At 40.1% G+C, this 20,057-nt stretch overlaps 1 protein-coding gene across 1 annotated transcript in view; it reads left to right on the top strand.

Moving 5' to 3' along the window:
* The first annotated feature begins 2,139 nt into the window (after window positions 1-2,139).
* LOC104951563 (ezrin-like) overlaps window positions 2,140-20,057 on the top strand; it is a 49,877-nt gene continuing 31,959 nt past the window's right edge. Inside the window, exon 1 of the mRNA XM_010778248.1 lies at window positions 2,140-2,256. Within this exon, the coding sequence (XP_010776550.1) occupies window positions 2,140-2,256 (117 nt within the window). The remainder of the gene's footprint in view (window positions 2,257-20,057) is intronic.

Below are 20,057 nucleotides of genomic sequence, written 5' to 3'. Positions count from 1 at the left end.
GCAGACTGCTTCTGAAAAGAGTGATTTGAATTAAAGAATTAGAGAGCCGGCCGGGCCGTCCTCAGAGCTTCAGCAAACTCTGCAAATGTCTGGATCAGACGAAGAGTTATTGCTATTTAATGTTCAATATTTAGCCTTAACATTGATGATTCATTACATGTGATCAATGGCATGAAGCTATCATGAGAAAACCCTACATTACATTATTACATGCACACCTGCACGCAAGCAAAGGACACACAATTTGCTCAATGAGCACTCTCTCTGTCACACACTGACAATAACACACACACTGACACACACCCCTCCTGGCTATGAGTACCCTTGCCCCGAGTGCTCCTTTGCTGTAGTCTCCATAGCAGGCAGGGAGACTGTCTGAGTGCTTTATATTTGCTGTAACACAGAGCCATCACTGTCAGAGCCATTGATTTGTCAACAACATAGTGATACACTGTAGATAGATAATGGCCCATCTTGTGCACAGTTGCTACATTTTCTGGACAGCCAAGGAGCATCTGCTATTGTTGTTTTTTCTTTCCTTCCTTCTCCTCCACCTCTTACACCTCCCTCTCCCCACCCACACACACTTCCCTGCAGTTTGAAAACAATAAAAGAAAAGCAATATGTCTTGTTCAGCTACTAAATAGCTGTCTGGTTTGTGTCTCCTGAGGTGGCTGCACATCAGTGGCCAGCCCATCTGTCAGGCCAATGCACGGCCCTCAAACCTGCAGGTATAAAGATGATAAATACCCCACCTCCTTTAAAGGGCATGGAAAAAGATAGATGGATATGGAAAGAGAGAGACAGTTATACTACAGAAATGGAGTGATTGAAGGAGAAAAGGTGTGAGAATCCAAGAGGAAAATTGAAATTGAAGAACAAGAAATAAGAAAAAGCCGGTTGTTCCTGCTCTTTTTAAATTCAAACCTAAACTTGGAACACCACACAAACTAAGCTCCTATGCAAAGATGAGTTGTCAGTTAGTATTAGTACTATCTAACCGCCTGGAGTAAATGCTACCTACGATGCTAACGTAAACGATTGCAATTATGTAAAATCACTTCTATAATACTTTTGCCAATTTAGTAAACGTCCAGGAATTTCTTGAAAACACAAATTGAATATAATAGTAGAACGAACATACTTAATTGGATGTCATACCATGAATAGATAGTTAGTGTGTGATTCTGAAAAGAGCCCTGTGACATTCGTTCAGGAGAAAAAAGTCAAAGTTGATCTAATTAGAAAAGGTAATGACTGAACTGACCCTTCATTCAAATGTTATTTGATGCCTATGAAAATGAGAAAAACAATCTCATGTAATAAGAAAACATCAGATTACGCTAACTGATATACTGTAGTGTTGGTGAGGTTAGTGTTATCAGATAATTGCCTTTCATTTAAACTGCATGAATACTGCAAAATCTAAAACATAAATATTTATCTAAGTATGTTTATACAATTAAACAAGGGCTCTAACTGAATTGTATTGGGATGATCCTGTGCACAGAGATGATTGCCTTGCATGTTTTTAAGTTTTAAATATAGGTGCATGTCAATTTAGTAAATCACTAGTTTGAAGCAAGCTTTTACTTACTAAGAACTTAAGAGGAGTTTTTCACACTTGGATGTAGGAATAGCTGGTACAGCCCAGTCCCCTGTGCTCATTCCCCTTTCCCTCCACTGTTTGATTAAACACTACTTTCCCCCCATTCCCTCTTATCTGGGCTGTCGCTGCATGAAGGAGCTATCTGCTGTGTGACTGGCAGACTACTGCCTGCTGCCTCTGATAGCATTCCACTTTGGTTAGGTAAATAGGAACTTAACTGAACTGAGACTATTTAAACAGTCTAAATGTAAGGAGATTAAAACTGGCCAAACAGTGACTGAGCACAGGGATGCATCGCTGCTAGTTATGCACTACTGGAAGAATGAAAAACACACATGCGGTTTGCGCACGGCAAACACACACATTTCACAAAGTCAAACAGAAAGACACGAGCATGGGAGGCGCTCAGCAAAAGACGTACAGAGCGAGAGGACACATAAAATCAGCCTTTGGTTGTTTTTGATGCCTTGGCGACCTCTGACCTACAAAATCACTGCCCACGCATGCAGAATCTCCACACACAGATACAAATGGCACGAGGCAGGCAGAGCAGGATGGACCTGGGGACAAGTTTCCGCCTGGACGCCCTCATATGCAGCCAGTCCTGCCCTGCTCTGCCCACAGGCCTCTCCCGACCGGCCGGTCGAGTGAGCGACCCACCCTGACTCTAACGCTGTGTGGCAGGGGGACCTAGAGACAGATGTTCCCTGCCACTGGCATGGAGCAGAAGAGGATATGGCGCACAGTATATGTGTCTGTGCAGGCAGAAGGAGAGAGAGACAGAGAGATAAACTGAATGCTTGGATGGCGGTGTTGGGAGGAAGGAGGAGCAGCAGTGGGTGGCTGTTTGGTGGAGGTGGTGGGGGTGTAAAAGACGAAATAAATCAAGTCAAAGCAATTTGTGGCAATGGCTGCTGCAGTGTCATTAGGAATCCCGTCACGCAGCAGCTCCTCTGAGCAGTCAGCAGACGCAGGTTGACAGCAGGCCAAAGAGGAATTTTAATTTCCCCCCCCAGTCTCACAGCTCCCACCATCTCCTGACTACTGGCCCACCCTGCCAATAATAGCCTTCAAACCCATTCACAACACTGCTGGGGACTCCTGTCAATACCATAATAATACATTATCGCTCCCATAATGTGGCTATTATTTTAAAAGCCTTTAGTTCCATCTTAAGTTTCACTCAGAAAGGAGTAATAAACGCTAATATATTTAATGTTGTTCGCAATACAGCTTCTGAATCAGTAAGTGTAAATACACTGAATACCCAACATCATGTAATACAATGTAATGGTAATAAAATAACATTTAAAAATCTTTTTAGAATAGAAACTGATCTTTCTTGGCTTTTTTTTAGCATTGAAACCTGCCTGTGTGTACAGACAGTGACCCTGTTTTATTTAAACACTTTGATAATGGTAAGTTATAGCAGTTGGGTTGAGACATTGCACTGAGCTGGTTAATCAGGTGATGTCATTAACAGCTCTTCGGTCCTCATTTTCTGCCTTATTTTCTTGTGTTTGTGAAATGATTTCCACCATTATCCAACATGTTTTCTGACACGGTAAACGTGTGTGAAGTCATGTATAAAAAAATAAAATGCATCCATGTCACACAGAGTTGAAGGTGAGAAAGCAACTGAAGAAACAATGTTTTTCCATTTGAGAAAAAGCCAAAGCTGCAATAATTGCATCTGACAGCAGCGTTATAACAACCACGATGAGATGAATGTAATAAACTGTGCTTTAAATCAGAGTTAAACGCACACAAATATCTAAAATGAATGACTCTAAAAGAAAAATCAGTACTATGTGTTGGAGATAACATCTCTCATTGAAGCAGGGTGTGTTCTCGAGCCGAGCAGGGCAGAGTAATGCTGAACATTTCTCCTCCCTGCTGCCACTTTAATGAGCAGACAAAATGGCCACCGTTGAATAATTAAAATGCGGGTCCATTAACAAGGCATTAGAATGCATTCTATCTCTTATCGATTTTTTTTTTCTTTGTTGAAAACTTTTACTCCATCCGTAGACCACTCTGCGTCCAGCGCTGGCGAGAGTGAAATATGGCTGCTGCTGTTTAAATGTCAGCTTTGTAATTACACGTGGAGCCAGGGGCCGGGCTATCCCACGGCCGGAGGGCCTCTGATTTATGGTCAGGCACTGATGGCAACAGCACAGACACACACAGACAAAATGCATCCACACATTAAGCATCTCCCTCCTTCCCCCCCCCCACACACACACACACACACACACACACACACACAAACNAGCTGGTAAAGGTGCAGCTAGATTGAATGACTTTGTATACTGCTGGGTAGCTTGTGAATTGACTCCAGGTGTAACTAAAGTCTGATTTAAAAGTTGATTAATCAACTTTTAAATCAGACTTTAGTTACACCTGGAGTCAATTCACAAGCTACCCAGCAGTATACAAAGTCATTCAATCTAGCTGCACCTTTACCAGCTTTGAGAAACACATTAATGCATCAATATTTATAATCAAAACATATAATATAATATTATTCGGAAATGGAGCAATCTGCATGATGAGTACTTTAAGTATATTTTGATGCTAATATTTTTGTATTTTTACTTGGGTAGCATTTTGAGTGCAGGACTTTTATACAAAGTATTCCTACGCTCTGGTACTTGATTTGAGTACTTGTTCCACCTCTGCTTTGTGCTAGGATTTACATTATTGGCTGTTTTTCCATTTTATTAATAAAGGAAGTTATGTCACTTATTAGCATCGGGTCATGGAGATCCTTCAAAATCTGAAAAAACAAAAAAGCTATTTTCAACGACCACTGGAGTGATTGAGTGATCAGTTGATTGACCAACTAAACATATGCCAACTGTTTAGTTTATAGGTTAATTGTTTAATAATGAAGAACTTTTTTTCTCCAAACATTTCAGCTCTGTTTGTTTCTGTTACTGATTTATTGTATTTGTCATCACTGTAAAATGAAAATCTTTGGGGTTTTGGGCTAATGATCACATACTGTCTTGCTTTCTTTCTTTTTTTCTTTTCACTCCTATGTCAAACATAATTATTTGAAAAGTGTTAACGTTTACTTCAACTGGTGAAGACAGTGTTTCTGTCCACACCAACAACAGCTGCCCTGCTTCTCTCTTCATCTCCCTCCGTCTCTCCCTCTGTCTCTCGCTCTCTCTCATCGGGCTGTGAGTGACAGCACATGTGCTGGGGTACATGGGAGGACCGCTGCTGAAATTCTAACCCCTTACCCCACGACTGTGAGACATACCCCAGCTATGGACAGGGAGGAGCTGTGAGGGGAGAACGCTAGGAGAGGAAAGAGGGAGGCAGACAGAGAGACGGCAAGAGCAGGAGGTTAGAGAGAAGGAAAGAGAGGGGAAGGTTTCAGGGTTGGAGAGATTGGCCTTTTAACTCAGTAGAGCCACTCAGATCTTCCATTCATCAGGGGTCTTTTCACACTGAGTTTCTGAGTGCAGGTACTGAGGATGGCGCGACGGATGTTGATGGTGTGTGTGCTGGGTGCTCTGCTTTGTCAGGTAAGACAACACTTTAAAAGAAATGTTGATTGACACTTTGTTGTTGTTTGTTTTCTGTGTTGAGTGAATAATATCATCTTTAGCTGATGATTTTGTTTAACTTTTAGTAAAATAACTTGGAGAACAGGTGCATGAGCGATTGAGCATCTTGCTGTAGAAATGGCCATAATAATAACAAGTGTTTGAACCTGGTTCGTATACGCTGCTGTAAAGGTGCTCCTGTTATTTGAGCATTAAACCCCCCCACTCTCATCTCCATGCTGTATGGATCCACCTCAACTTTTAGCCCAAGACTTCCTGCCCCTCAGAGTGTTATATTGGTGAGAGAATAACCTTTAGCTGCCCTGCTCTTAAAAATACACAGTTTACGTTTTCACCTGAGTGATCTCTCCAACCAAACATAAACTGGTTTTCATCAATAGAGCCACTGAACTGTGTCTGCAATCAGGGGGTGGGGCTGATCTAAACATTTCATCCTGCTTGGAAAGAGGATGATGAAGTGTTATGAGGAGGACAAGACTCCAGATGTGTACACAGGGCTCAGGGCATCATTAGTAGCCACTGTCAGCAGACGCCATTATGAGATCTGAATGGATGACAATGTAAACTGAAATATTACCAACAGCACTTCCAAGCGCCATCAGTCTTTCTCTCTGTTTGGAGAAGTAATGGCGCCCATGTTGGGAGGGTGAGTGAGATGGCCTTCAGTGATTCTTGAGAAAAATCTTGCTATATATATATTAGCTCTATAATTTATTGGGAGTGTTACAGGAGCTATGCAGCAGACTAGATTGATTAGTACAAGTCTTTCACAAATTGATTGTCACTCACTTTCCGAAGTTAGCACATTTTCAGTTTCTCTGTGTTTGAAAGTCTTTGTGCTGAATTTGCTTTTGTGGTTCTTATAAATATTCCATTACCAATGATTGTGAAGAAAATGGCTGAAACTATTTGTTGTTACTTTGGAACATGGGGTAAACCATGTGGGGAAGCCAGTGGTTGCAGTGAGGCCTCAGCTCACAATGACATTACACAACATATATTTTGGTCAAATCCTCAGGACTTTAGTGTTAGTTTTATTTATGAGCTTTCATATAAACAAAAATAGGTAACCCTTCACTGACATGAAAGACCTGTAAACCCTGAAGCATGACCTTTAGGGTGCAGGGTCCTTCTGATGCAGATATTGGAGAGCTGCTTAAGCTCTGTGTGGTGAGGCACATATGGGGTTTAATTGCACCTTCAACTGCCAGTGGTTTTTCCAGACCATGATACCAAATAACAAAGTGGCTCATACTGTTTGTTTAGTGTGTTGCATTTTTTTTTACATGAAAATAAAAAAATTCTTTGGGGTGTTAAAATAATCCAGATTTAAAAGATGGTTCTGAAACGTTTATAGCTAACTCCTTCACATGCAATAATGGCCCTAATGAACTACAACTGTTGCCCAATGCTGTTGCCGAAACAAAATCAAGCTAAAAACATCTAAACCATTCCAGTGATGGCTTTAACAAAATATTACTAAATATACTTAGTCCACCAGAGCTGTTGAAATCGCAGGGAAGCCTCTACTAAGAATCTTCTCATAAACCACCCTAAAAGAATGAAGTGGCTAAAATCGTTGTTCGTATTACTTTCATCATTAATAGTTTCTTTTAGACAGAATCATACAGTTGTATCACTTTGGTAGTTGCAGGTGGCCATTTTGGACAAATACACAAACAACATTGGGAACATGCTTCATAAGTTGAACATTAGATTTTTAGATAAATTCAACAGCTGTCACTTCCATTCGGCTTTGATCAGTGTAACCTGATATCTTTCAGTTGCTCTCTTTTAATTACCAGTGAGCTGGTGTTTTGAACTGGCAGGGCCTGTTGGTGTCGGTTGTGTTGAGGAGTGAGCAGCAGCCACAGCTGTTCCCAGATGCGTACGTGATGCCATTTGTCCCGCTCTGCAATCCCCTTGCGGAATGAGGAGTGGGCCGTTTCTGAACCATGAAATCGGGTACAAATCAAGGGTCTGTTGCAGCGTCCAGCTGGCGCTGGGGTTTCACTCATCGGAAACAATCAGTCAGAGGATTGAGAGTCTGAATCACAGAACCTGCTGGGTGTGGATACCTGCAGGCTGTTTGACACTGACTAGGGTTTCAGGGGGGTCAAAGGCGTCAGAGACAACTTCCAGATTGTTAAAACTGGTTGTCTGAGCAGTGGAGACTTTTTTTCCCTCATAATGTTTTGACAGACTAATAGATGGAAGGCCAACTGGTGACAGTTGTGTTTTTTAGAGGTCATGTACCAGAATAAGCTGGCAGCTATGTTACGCTTGTGATTGTTGCTTGTACCATTTTTTCTCCCAGATTAATTAGTAAATTAACCCATTAGTTGTTTAAAAGGGCAGTATTAACATGGTCCTTCAAGTTTATTTATTTATTAAGATTAAATTATCTAACCATCTAAACCATTCACAATGTTGGCAGCTTTACTCCAATAAATAGCCAAGTAAATAGCAGCATTGGCTTTCCTCGTCAATCTGATTGAAATCTGATAGTAAATCAAGAGGATTCCCATGTTCTATTCAATATAGAAATAGATTCTCTCCTGTTACTGTTTTTTTCAGTAACTGCATGTTTATTGAGTCCTATACTTTTAGTATCAATTCAATGTTTTAACCTTCCTCAGCATTCCTTAAACTCTGGCATCTGCTCCAAAGGGGACTAAAACTTGTAGTGGCACCATAAATAGGGTGTCCATGCCTATGCCAGGCAGTCATGACTTAGTCAGGGTGCGGGACCAGTGCTGGGGAGACTGCCTGGATGAGTGACCAGTAACAGAAGTGACCAGAGGGACACCTGTGCGACCTCTCACCCTGTGGCCGAAGCGACTGAGAGGCATGCTGCAGGCATTGCTGCTCGGCTGGACAACCGCTCTCGAGTTATTCAAATGCCTGCCAACTCACACATACCTCACACTCAGGACAACAGAAATGTAGCACAGGGATAAATAAAGCTTCCTACTGCTCTACAAACAGTTACAGTGGACTCGTTCTGTATGTGGCTTGCTCAAATGTAACAAAATGGGAGATTGCATTTTTTGTAAAATATATCGCTTACTGAAAATACCAATGCAAGCTTGAAAAACTGGTGTTATTTTTCAAGACTACATAAACACCCTATATTTAGGGATGTGATGAAAATACATTTTCACTCCACGGTATTGTACCAGAAATAGTGTACGTTAACAAATCTTTTAAATTATTTCTATAAAATATAATAAAAAAATGTATTGCTGTTCAGTTAAATGTATCTTAAACTTTGTTAATTTTGTCTCTTTGTTGCAAATAAATTAACTCAAAATGAGTGTCAGGAGGTGGAGTGTTTGTAATCATCACTTGGCAAAAGCATGATTAAAAAGGCTCTTGAATATTTACACAATACTATCATATGTATTTTATTAACATGTCAATATGTAATTAATAATTACATATCACAATTATCCCAAAAAATACCGGTATATCGCAACAACCCTCACACATACATTGACTGAACATATACCAGAAACAAAATATCAATCAATGTTTATGGTTTGCATCATGTGACAGGCATGTGCAATGTCCGTGCCAAAATGCACTAAAGCTTTGGTGGTTTGAAGGCATGCCAGGAAGGAAACTGTAATGGCTCATGAATGCGTGTCCAAATAGCAATGCATTTGCAGCAGGGGCAAAACTTGGAAAGTAATTGTACAGTTTTCAACACATGGTGAATTATAAAGTGTTTGTTTACAATATTCTAACACTATCTAATTGCAGGTGAGTATGTGACCCCTGAAATGACAATACTTTGAAATGTTACGATTCCTATCATCTTATCTTTTCATATCTTCTTATAAGAGAGGCTATTGCTGTATGTTCTTTACTATTATGTAGGTAATGTATTTTCTGTATCATCATTTACGGTTCATCTTTACCTATAGCTAGTGTCACAACGTGAAAATATGCTTTTGTTCTCCAAAATCAGAGAGGTAGATTTGAACTTTCTCGAGCCCCACAAACGTACCAAAGTGCTTTATGGTTCTTCTGTGAGAGCATAGCATCCTCAAACAAGCTGTTCTTACTTCTGTGAGGGCCTAAGGTGAAAGGCCAGGCTGTAAAAGTTTCTGGTAAAAGCCTCTGAAATAGTTCATCTGTTTGTAGTGTCATTGCTCAGCAGAGTCAGGAAAGGCACTCATTGGCCTAATTGGTAATTTGACACTTTAGTGTAACCGCATCTTGGTCTGGTAAAAACATCAAAACTGTGGCAGATACTTAGTGGAGCCACTATCCACAACACAGAGGGACAGAGCAAGAAATGTACGTGTGTAATAAGGAAGTGTGCAAAATACGAAGAGTTTGTTTCTTGTTAGAATTTCTGACTATCAAAAAAAAAATGCTGTTAAGAAATTTAGTCCATTAAACTTAGAAACATGTAGCAGATCCTTTCTCTAGTACACTACACTTTATGTAGTTGAGTCAAATTTCCCGACTAAGTATTGGAAGGATTATCAATACATTTGGTACACACATTCATGTTCCCTGATCCCTTCACCTTGAGTGCTATCGTAAGGTCAAACATTTATTGATTGTCAAATTCTTTGGGTTATGAAAACTTTTTCTATTCCTATGATCCTTAGCTGTGATGCATGTTGAGTGCTAATTCGATACTCTAAGCATGCTAACACATGGACATAAGATGTAGGAGAAGTAAGTAATGCCTAAAAGAGGATGACTGTGGGCTCTTGTTGAGTACACAGCAGTACATTCTGAACTATTTTAACCTAATTTTGCCAAATTCATGTATACTTAAGTAAATCAGTTATCATCCTAAATATACCAATTGTAAACTTAGAAGACTTGTAAAGAAGTTCACACTTGCCTGCATTTTAATAGTTAGAAAACATTTGTTCATACTAAAGTGTCCACTGAAAGGATACATTTAGAAAAACCAACTGTGATGCAGCTGTTATTGATGTTGAGGTTAAGTGACATCGCAGAACATGTGCAATGCCAGTGGAGGTTTGAGAGCTCATATACAGAAGTCTCAAGTTTGGAAGTAGATAGCTATAAGGATGAATTTGTGGGGATGCACTGCAGGAATGTGAGTGTAAACATCTCTGTGAGGGTGTAGATGACGATGGCTCCAAAAAGCTAAATAGGTAGGGTCGGGGATATAGAAGAAGCTAAGATTAGCCTGCCCTCTGACTTGGCCGACAGATGCCAGCCATGGCTGCCATTCCTCTCTGCACTGTCCAGCAGCATGCCAACAGATCAGTGTATCAGATCCCCCGACCCGGAGACAAGGAAGGGCCAGGCCATTCATAAAATATTCTAATATTTATCCACTATCCAGAAATCTGCCTTGTGTATTCATGGATCACTTGAAAATCTACTTATAACCATTGATTCAGGTAGTAATAAAGTTAGATAGATAGATAGATAGATAGATAGATGGATAGATATGTACTTTATTGATCCAAATTTGGGAAATGTTTGCGTTGCATGCTTAAAAAACACAAGGCAATGTACATAAGAGAAATTAAGACACAAGAAATAAACAGTCCAAAATATTTCAGAAATAGAAATAAAATAGCATTACAACTTTAAAAAGTAAAACAATAAAAAATAAAAAATGATATATACATGTGGAAAATATACAAGTGGAAATACAAATTTCCAGTAACAAATATAATGCAGGATATTATTATGGAAGAAAGGATTATTTCAAAATGAAATAGAAGGAATAGTTTTCTGTAGGTTATTCAAACAAAGTGTATTGTGTGAATCAGTGAGATTAGGAGGTGCTGGTTGAAAGTGGATTTTGTACCAAGTCATTATGCTAATCTAAGCTAACCAATATCTGGCACCAGCTAAGTAGTTAACGCACACACATTAGAGCGGTATCTATCACTCCCTTTAACTAATGTTGGTGGTTTTATCCGAGCAGTAGGAAAGGAGCAAGCGTCTGCTCTCGTTATCATCCCTCCAAAGCTCTTTCCATTCATTACATCCAGGTCTGAACAGTCATCTCCTACAGACAGAGATTACAGGAGCTTTCTGCTTCAAGTGTCCTTATCAGTCTCTTTGTTCACACTGAGGTTCAGGGGTTATTATAAATGGCTTCCTCCTGTAATGAAAAATTGCAGCTTAACAAAAGTGAACAAAGATAACTTCAGACATTTATTTAACTCAATATGAATGGCATTATTGAATGAAAGCAGTGCAGAGTAAAAGGTGTGGCCACAATATAATGGAAATAAAAACAATTATAAATGGTACCTGTCACCTTTTTTAGGCAAGGTCACTCATATACCACATTATATAAAGTTATCAAATCAAAGGTTGAAATATGTTTGATATTGTAGAATAGAAGTGTTTTTAACTTGCTTATTTTTTATTTCTCTACCAATTATCCCACTCTCATTTGAGCTCAAACTAGGGCTGCTCGATTATGGCAAAAATCATAATCTCGATTATTTGGGTCAATAATTGATATCACAATTATTAAAAACGATTATCCATTTACTTTGAAAACATCCATTTATTGAAAAAAAAAAATGTGAACAGTATGTTTTTAACAGTTGATTACCCTGAACTTTAAGTANTCTCAGGGAGGACGACACAAGTCCACATATAGTCATACATTCACAGGAGATGAATTTCTACGAGAGGACGACTACAAGTCACCATATAGTCATTACATCGCACAGACGAATGAAATTTCTCAGAGAGGACGCTACCAAAGTACCACATATAGTCCATACATCACAGAGATGAATTTCTCAGGAGAGGACGACTACAAGGCGCACTATAGTCATACATCACAGGGAGAGAAATTTCTCAGCGGAGGAGGGACGCTACAAGTCCACAATATAGTCATACATCACCAGAGATGACAATTTCTCAGGAGAGGACGCCTACAAGTCCACATTTATAGTCATACATCACAGAGATGAAATTTCTCAGGAAAAGGCGAGCTACAAGTCACACATATTGAGGTCATAACTTCGACGAGAGAAATTTCTCAGCGAGTAGGATAGAGACACTACATACTGATATACACCTGAACATCAGCAGGAGAGCACTCTTTAAAGTAGAGACACTACATACTGATATACACCTGAACATCAGAGTGTTTAAAGAGTGCAATGGTTCATTAATTAGATATTAGTTTCTCTGCAACATTAATAACTTTAAATGTACCTTTATTGCTTTAGTCTCAATATGCACGTCTTGTTTTTATTCTTTTATTAAATGGAAATCACTTAGAGCTGTGTGTCTCGCACAAATGGCGTTTTTATTATTAAATCCTGTTACTACTCATCTAAGACTTTCATTCAAGTGTTCTCCTCAAGTGTGGCTTTATTTCCCATTAGCTTAGGGACTCATTGAAGGGCATTAGACATGATCCCTCTCTAAAGCTTTTCTTATTTGAGGGAAAAACTTTGAGGCAAGTATTGCAGTTTAAGGGAGTGTGTGATTCATGTGAGTGCTTTTAAAGATAAGATAACATGGACTTTCCTTAATCCCCGAGGGGCGTTAAAACAGCAACAGGTCTGTAGAAAGTTTATTTTAAATGGCATGAGGACAAAAAGACAAGAAACTGTTATGAGAAGAAGAAGATTAAATATATATAGGAACAGCCCTACAGTTATATTACAAAAAAGCACATTGCCTACTAAAATGTACATTTGATCAGTTGGCAACAGCAGATAGAAAGCAAGGAATTTGGGCGAACATCTCGCAAAATCCTGCCAAAACGAGACACAAAGTAGATCCAACTCTAAACAGCGGGTCACATCTTAAGATCTATGGCTCAAAAATGTATTACGTTCATTGTTTTAAAAGAAAATCACTATAAACTCAGCCTTATAGCAGTTAAGATTAGCCCTTAACTTTATATTCCCCTTTACTTTAGTTGCTAAGGGCTTTTGTGCATCTAAAGTTCAACTGACTTGAAGGGGGAATCCTTAAGTATAACACAGAGATATGAAGAAACCTAGAAAGAAATCTTACATTTAAAGTGCTTTTTGCAACAGATTACATTTTATGCAAACTCTGCCCTTAATTTAAGGTGTTTTGTTCAACCGGTCTAAGAAAATAAAGGCCACTAGGGGTGATTTTCCTTTATAGATAATATATATGTATATCTATATCTATATATATGTATCTTTATACGTGTCACAAGAACGCGGATATCTTCAAAATCTTTAGTGAAAGAGTCTTTCAAGACATCCGCGGTTGTTTAGTTAAAGAGTGAAGCAGACAGTGATGTAATCTCGACTCGTGACCCTTGCAAGATCTCATCATACCTTAAGTATGATGTATAGTCAACTCACACTTGTAGATTGATAATTTCTCAGGAAGAGGACTGAACTACAAGAATCGTCGTCGTTTCTATCACAATAATTCATGTCTTCTACATGACATCATACTGATAGAATGATATTTACAATACAGTGTAGGAGGACGACTGACAGTCCCATATAGTCATACATCAAGAGATGAAATTTCTCAGGAGAGGACGACCTACAAGTCCACATACTAGTCATACACCACAGGAGATAAATTTCTCAGGAGAAGGACGCTACATAGTCCACATATAGTCATACACCAGCAGAGACATGAAATTTCTCAGGGAGGACGGACTCAAGTCCACATATAGTCATACCATATCACAGCGATGAATTTCTCAGGAGAGGACGACTACACGTCCACATATAGTCATACCATTACAGAGATGAAATTCTCAGGGAGAGAGGAGTCTGCAAACGTTTCCCTACAATTACTCTATTGGTGTGACTAAAGGTCGTAACCTCCGTAATACCTCTAAATCTCCTGTTGTGTAGGTTGATGTGTCCCTACAGAAGGAGTTACTGAAACTCTTTTGTGTGTGGTGTGTGTGCGTGCGTGGCGTGGGCGTGCGTGGTGCGTGTGTGTATGTGTGTGTGTGTGTGTGTGTTGTGTGTGTGTGTGAACAAAGATGTCACTGAGTTTAGTTTCTCCTGCTCCAAACAACCGACAATTGGAAAAAGACTAGTAGGTGATGAGCACCCGTCGAACCTCTAATTATTAATATTATTATAGTTTCGTATATGAAGACCCATGGAACATGTAAACTGGATGCAATTTGTAAAATAAATGTAGATACTTTAAGAACAATAATAAGATTTAGACGTATCAATCGATTCCAAGAAGCTCATTTACGTTACACTTCCGTTGTCATAGAAAACCACCCACCTCTTCATTCTGTATCACTTACGTTAGAATGGTAGTCAGACATGTTAATCTGGAACATGAATCAAAAGTATAAAGAAGTCTGCGAGTCACTGTTGTGTAGCACATTACTGAATTACTTTCGACTAATATTTAGGTACAAAAAATATCGGGAAGTAGACTAGGTCCTAATACAAGTCCAATAAGACTAGTACTGAGTCGAGGAAAGGCGTCGCTGGAGCTGGGAGTTCACAACCTTAGGTCGTGTTGTAGAGTCTCCACAAAACAATTGTGATTGTTTGTACACCGGCAAAGGAAGACAGCCGTGTCCCCTCGAATAATGTAGACACAATGTAGCCCTGGTAAAATCGCTTCTGTAACTCGCTGTCGAGCAGAAATACACTTGTCGGACAAAACGGACGTAAATAGTTTCCTTCTAAATATACTACTCACACTTTTCACGTTTATTATCACAGAGACACGCGTGCCTGTCAAACAAGTAAAAGTATAAATGTTGCCAAGCCAACGGCAAGTGTGCCCGAAATTTTGAAATTTGTGTTCAGTACACGAGCCTTTACGACAAGTTGGTAACAGTCTGTAATTTCCACAACTTGTTGCATTTAGAGCCGTTAAAGATGCCTCGGAGGCGGTACCTCGTGCCGTGAAAGCCGTCCAAATAGAGGAGTACGACGACAATTAGACCTCTAGTTGTTTGTGATCGCCAGGGGGCGTATACTAATATATTAGTCTGTTGCAGGCAATTTTTTGTAATATTGTGTATATTACTCTCTGCAAGTCGTCATTAGCTCCCCGCAAAGTGGCTGGCTGTCCACAAGAATGGAAAATATCGACTACCTTTAAAAAATGTGCTATTGAAGTTTATGAACGGTTGGAATCTGGAGTCTTTAGCCTCGTAAAGTTTTTACGTTTTACCCCCCCCACGATCACTTTAGCGGCCTCCGGACAAATCTAAATTGTAATTGTACGAAATAACATCAACATTCACGTGCGGGAACGCGGACTCGTGGCAGGAACTTACCTCGTACACACCCAACCTGGACATAAAAATGTCCTTTGCCTCACTCGTCTCTCACCGTCATCAACAGCTAAGAACAAGACAAAAGACACTTATGGTACGGAGTGGGAGAGTCTGAAACTCAACGCGCGCGATGATTTCTCTGCACAATTGTACCTTTGGTTTGGTTACCCACATCGTCCCGCCCCCCCCCCCCCCCCCCCCACATAATTCAGGCTCACCCTTTGGTCAGCACACATTGTAGACTAAACAGTCTTTAGCCCTCTTTACGCCCTCTTTATACTGGGGCCTCCTTTGGCCGCTCTCCCGGTTACGTTAGCCCTCAGAGGGCGACTTTTAGGCCTCCCAACTGTTTCATTTAAACAAGNCACCTAATCAAAGAGCTATCTATCGGTTTGAGCTAGGGCTGCTCGATTAATCTTATTTTAATCACAATTACGATTTTGGCTTGCAACGATTATGAAAACAACATTGTTTTCATAATCGTTGCAAGCCAAAATCGTAATTGTGATTAAAATAAGATTAATCGAGCAGCCCTAGCTCAAACCGATAGATAGCTCTTTGATTAGGTGTGTGTTGAGGATGTGGTTATGTAATATCTAAAAGTGTGGCTCCTGTCAATCAGCTCCTGTCAATACTTCAATTGAGGAATTTAAGTTTGCTCGTTTCCTCTTGTTGTAAAAATCGTATTGTGAAGCTCCTTCGCGGAAATCCAAATGTATGACATGTAATTAGTGTGAGCTCCTCTGAGGCTGTATGACAGCATCGGGGGAGGAAACACATTGTTTAAGCCACTTCCTGTACAACTCGTTTTTCAATAGCAAGTGTAGCCAACTATGTGTATTGTGCCAGCATGTCAAGGGATTCAGCCTTTGTGTCGGGAACATTTCAGGTGAAAACATCTGAATATAGCCTTGAACAATATCCCATAAATAGAAACATCTTCATTCAAAATGGTTTGTAATGTATGTGATATTGATGCCACTGGTGTGAATGGATGCCCTTTGGTTAGTTTTGAACAGATCAGCACTATGGATACTTAGCTTTGTTGACAGTTAAAGCTGCTGATTAGTTTTTAGAAAGGAGTACCGGTAGCAGAGGAAGACCCAGATTTCGCCTTTGACATCTCCCTATTTATAGAGGATGGTGAATTCCCTCGCCTACTTGTTAGAATGGCTCTCAGTAGGGCGTGCCACAGATGATCCCTCTCTCCCTGTGATGGTGCCAGGGACAGTTCAGTGCTCTGTTTGAGTTCAAACAAGATACAATTGACTAATTAGGGGCAAGGGAAACTTCCCACCTGATGAGAACATGGAATAACAAATACAAAACAATCTAAAGCTTTCTCCACTTCAATCCTTAATTCAGATTAAATGTTTTATTTCATTCTGTGAAGTTGTTCTTGTTTTAGTAGATGAATTGCATTAATCTTTCATTACTTGAATAGGTTACTTATGTTTCTCTGTGCCTTGGATTTCTTTTTCATTTGCTACGGTATATTGTAAATAATATTCAACGTTTTGGACAAGGGTTTGGAAGCCTTCAGTATGACATTTTGACCTCCGCCATCTTGTTTTTTTGCAACCTAAAGACACTTTTAGACAACCAACATTTGACATTCAACTAAAAGCATATTAGAAATGGAAACATGGAGAGCGCACAGACCAAATAACGCCAGGGTAATGACCTGTCAATCACAAGTGTGCTGCTAAATTTTATTCAAGATAAAGCCACAATTTACAAAATGACCGTCATCATATATTGAGGATAATGTGAAACAAGCATTTGGGTCAAAAAAAAATTATGGTGTAATAAGTCAAGTGAGAAATTGTTTCGTAGACTTTAAGACAACGTGACTTCATTCATTTTGCCACTAGTGGAGTCACCTCCTCCTGGAAGTGAAAAGCACTTTAGCATCGGCTTCACTTTTCAGACTGGTTTTAGATTTCCCAGTTAAATTAAAGATTGATATATGAAATCTGAGCAGCTGTTCAATGTCTGCATTTTGAATTCAGCTGACATTTTTCGGTCGTGTCTGTCAGCATCCTGATTTAGTTTTAAACGGTTGCTTTGGCAGTCATCAGCTGCAAAGACGCAAGCACACTTTTTTGAAAGCTTCAGTGGAAATGCTGAGTAACTTCACTGAGCTCATTTCCAGAGGCCTGTGTGGTCTGATCATAACCCTCGTCCCTGTGATGCTGCTCTTAAAGAACAACTCCTGCCACTCCCCTACACACCCTCGCACAGTTTCACTTCCATAAGACACTCCACTGCTGCTGGTTTCATTTTGACTTCAGCCGCCATTACAGGTGTCGTTTACAGTCGATGTTCTGGTTAGTTCTGTCCCGTCTATTTTGGTGATCTCTCCGAAGTGAATGTGGTTACAGGCCTCAGACCGGTTTAGATCCGTTCACAACAGGAAAAGGGTCGATGGCTGACATCTGAAAACAAGCACTGAATAATCTGGTTGACAGGTGCCAGAAGCAAAATATGAAACTAGTTCTCACCCAACCCCCCTTGTCAAAGCACATTCAAAATCTGCCTGTTCAACCAAAGAGGGAACATATTGCATCATTCTGTGCTGGAGTAGTGGAGCAGAACTACTTTTGAATATTAAAATCTTTTTTACTGTTCAGACGCAATAATGTGTGGTCAGACAGTAATACACGCTTTTCCTTTTGGGCCAGTTGCCCCCTCAAAACCACTCCTTCATCTTTGTGCTGGCTCCTGTCCTGAGTCGCTGGTGTACTCCACGTTATTAAGCCCAGAGGATGTAGTGAATACTGCTCCTTCAGCCCAGTGGCATTCCTCACTTTCACCACAGAGCCCGAGCGCCCATAAACCAGGAGGACAAAACTCTCACTCTTTGAGATCGCTGTAACGCTGCAGACTGAAGTCATGCACACTCTTCCTATGTGGCACTGCAGCTGGTGCTACTCCAACCTGAAGCCAGTCTGAAGAAGCGGGTAGAGAGAGGTTTAGATGCTTTGTTATGACTACATGTGTTTAACTGAGTTTACACAGATTTTAGAATGATTGCCAGAATGAATTAGACTTCTGCTTTTGCTTATAGGAGCTTGTAGAATGAGTTTTGCACCTAGATTTCAGGATGTCACAAGAACTAATTCTGCGGTACCAAGTATATGTCAACATTCGGAAAATGTGCCGGAACATGTTTTCTACTTTACATCAAAGCACAGTTTGCAATAAAGTGACTAACCTTTATACCTTCCGTTAATTATTCTAACCTTTAGTATATATTTCTAAAAGTTGCCAGACGGATCTCACGCTTTGAACTTTGGTTAGTTTGCAAGCTCCGATTCACCTATGGCGTATTCTTTATACACTTTAGGCTTTATTGTTCCTTATTCTGTATATCTGACGATCATACTCGCAATCATTGATACTGATTCAATAGTTTCTTATGTGATATGATACATTTCTTTATTAGTCTTTAACTTGACGTGACCCTGCTGAAACCCACCTTTTTTATTTGGGTTTTCTGGGTAATTAATCTTACTTTGAATGCATATCTCAGTTGTTAGTAGCTTTTAGCATCAGCCCGTCATAGCAACACATTAAAGTCATGCCAAAGCAAGTCTGCTGCGATAGTTTACTAAACCTGCGTCCCCACATTCAGATGTACTCCTCCTCTAATGATCTGTACTACTACAGTATCCTTTGCCAGCCTTTGCTCATACCATGTACAGCATGTTATTAAAAACTAGTTTATCTATTTGTGAAATGAACTGTTATGTTGCTAAAGGTTAAATAGTTACCTCCTTGTCAGAATGTTCAGCAGCTGCACCCCTGAGAAAATGCTTCATTTATCCGAATGGTAGCCCACTCTGTTTTTCTACGTATCACTCTGTAGACCCCGAAGCGAAACCCCCATGAATAGGGCTGGTTGTTTTCTGAGTCCATATGAGTTCATTACAGGTGAGATGCAGCCTGAAGTGCTCTCTCGTTTCACCCCCCACCCCCCCTCCTCAAGTGCTTGTTGTTGTCGCACAAAAAACAACCCATCAGAAAAGTCCCCTAAATCAAAGCCATTCATTTTCACTCCCACAGGTCAGCCTGCCGTGCATTGGCCACTAAAAGCGGGGGCAGTTTGATTTGAGTTTTAACCCTTGATGGATTTTGCAATTGGGAATCTGCTTGGCTTGAGTGCCATTTAGTTGATTCATACTTTTTCCAGGCAGCCTAACACCTCACCTGGTGACTGGGTGGGGAATTTAGCAGTGATTTGTTCAAAAAGGGCCCGGCTCAGATATTGTCGCACTTAACAGCACACTCACAAACACATGAGATGATGCTGCTGTTGGAAAAATGTCTCTACCTCTCTGAAGGCCATAAAGAGCCTCTGGTCGTTGAGGTTTTTTCCTCTGAAACCCAGTGGAAAATAGTAACTGCTTCTGTGAAGTGATTATTTCAGAAGTAAGTTTTTGACTTTTTGCCTCAGCTGCACAGTCCGAAAAGGGCTGCAAAAGTCTTCAAATCTTGCTGATCTTAAAAAGTGTTTCCATTGCGGTTGAAATTAAACCGGGCTCATAATCTGTCCTTCAGACATTAATAATGAGCAGCAGTTCTGGCGGTTGCAGTTTTGCCAGAAAGTAACAGCAGCCCC

This window comes from Notothenia coriiceps, unplaced genomic scaffold (assembly GCF_000735185.1).
Source record: "Notothenia coriiceps isolate Sejong01 unplaced genomic scaffold, NC01 NC01_scaffold00000339, whole genome shotgun sequence".
NCBI lineage: Eukaryota > Metazoa > Chordata > Actinopteri > Perciformes > Nototheniidae > Notothenia > Notothenia coriiceps.
Note: the sequence above shows the minus strand (reverse complement) of the source record. Positions and strands in the feature narration are given on the sequence as shown.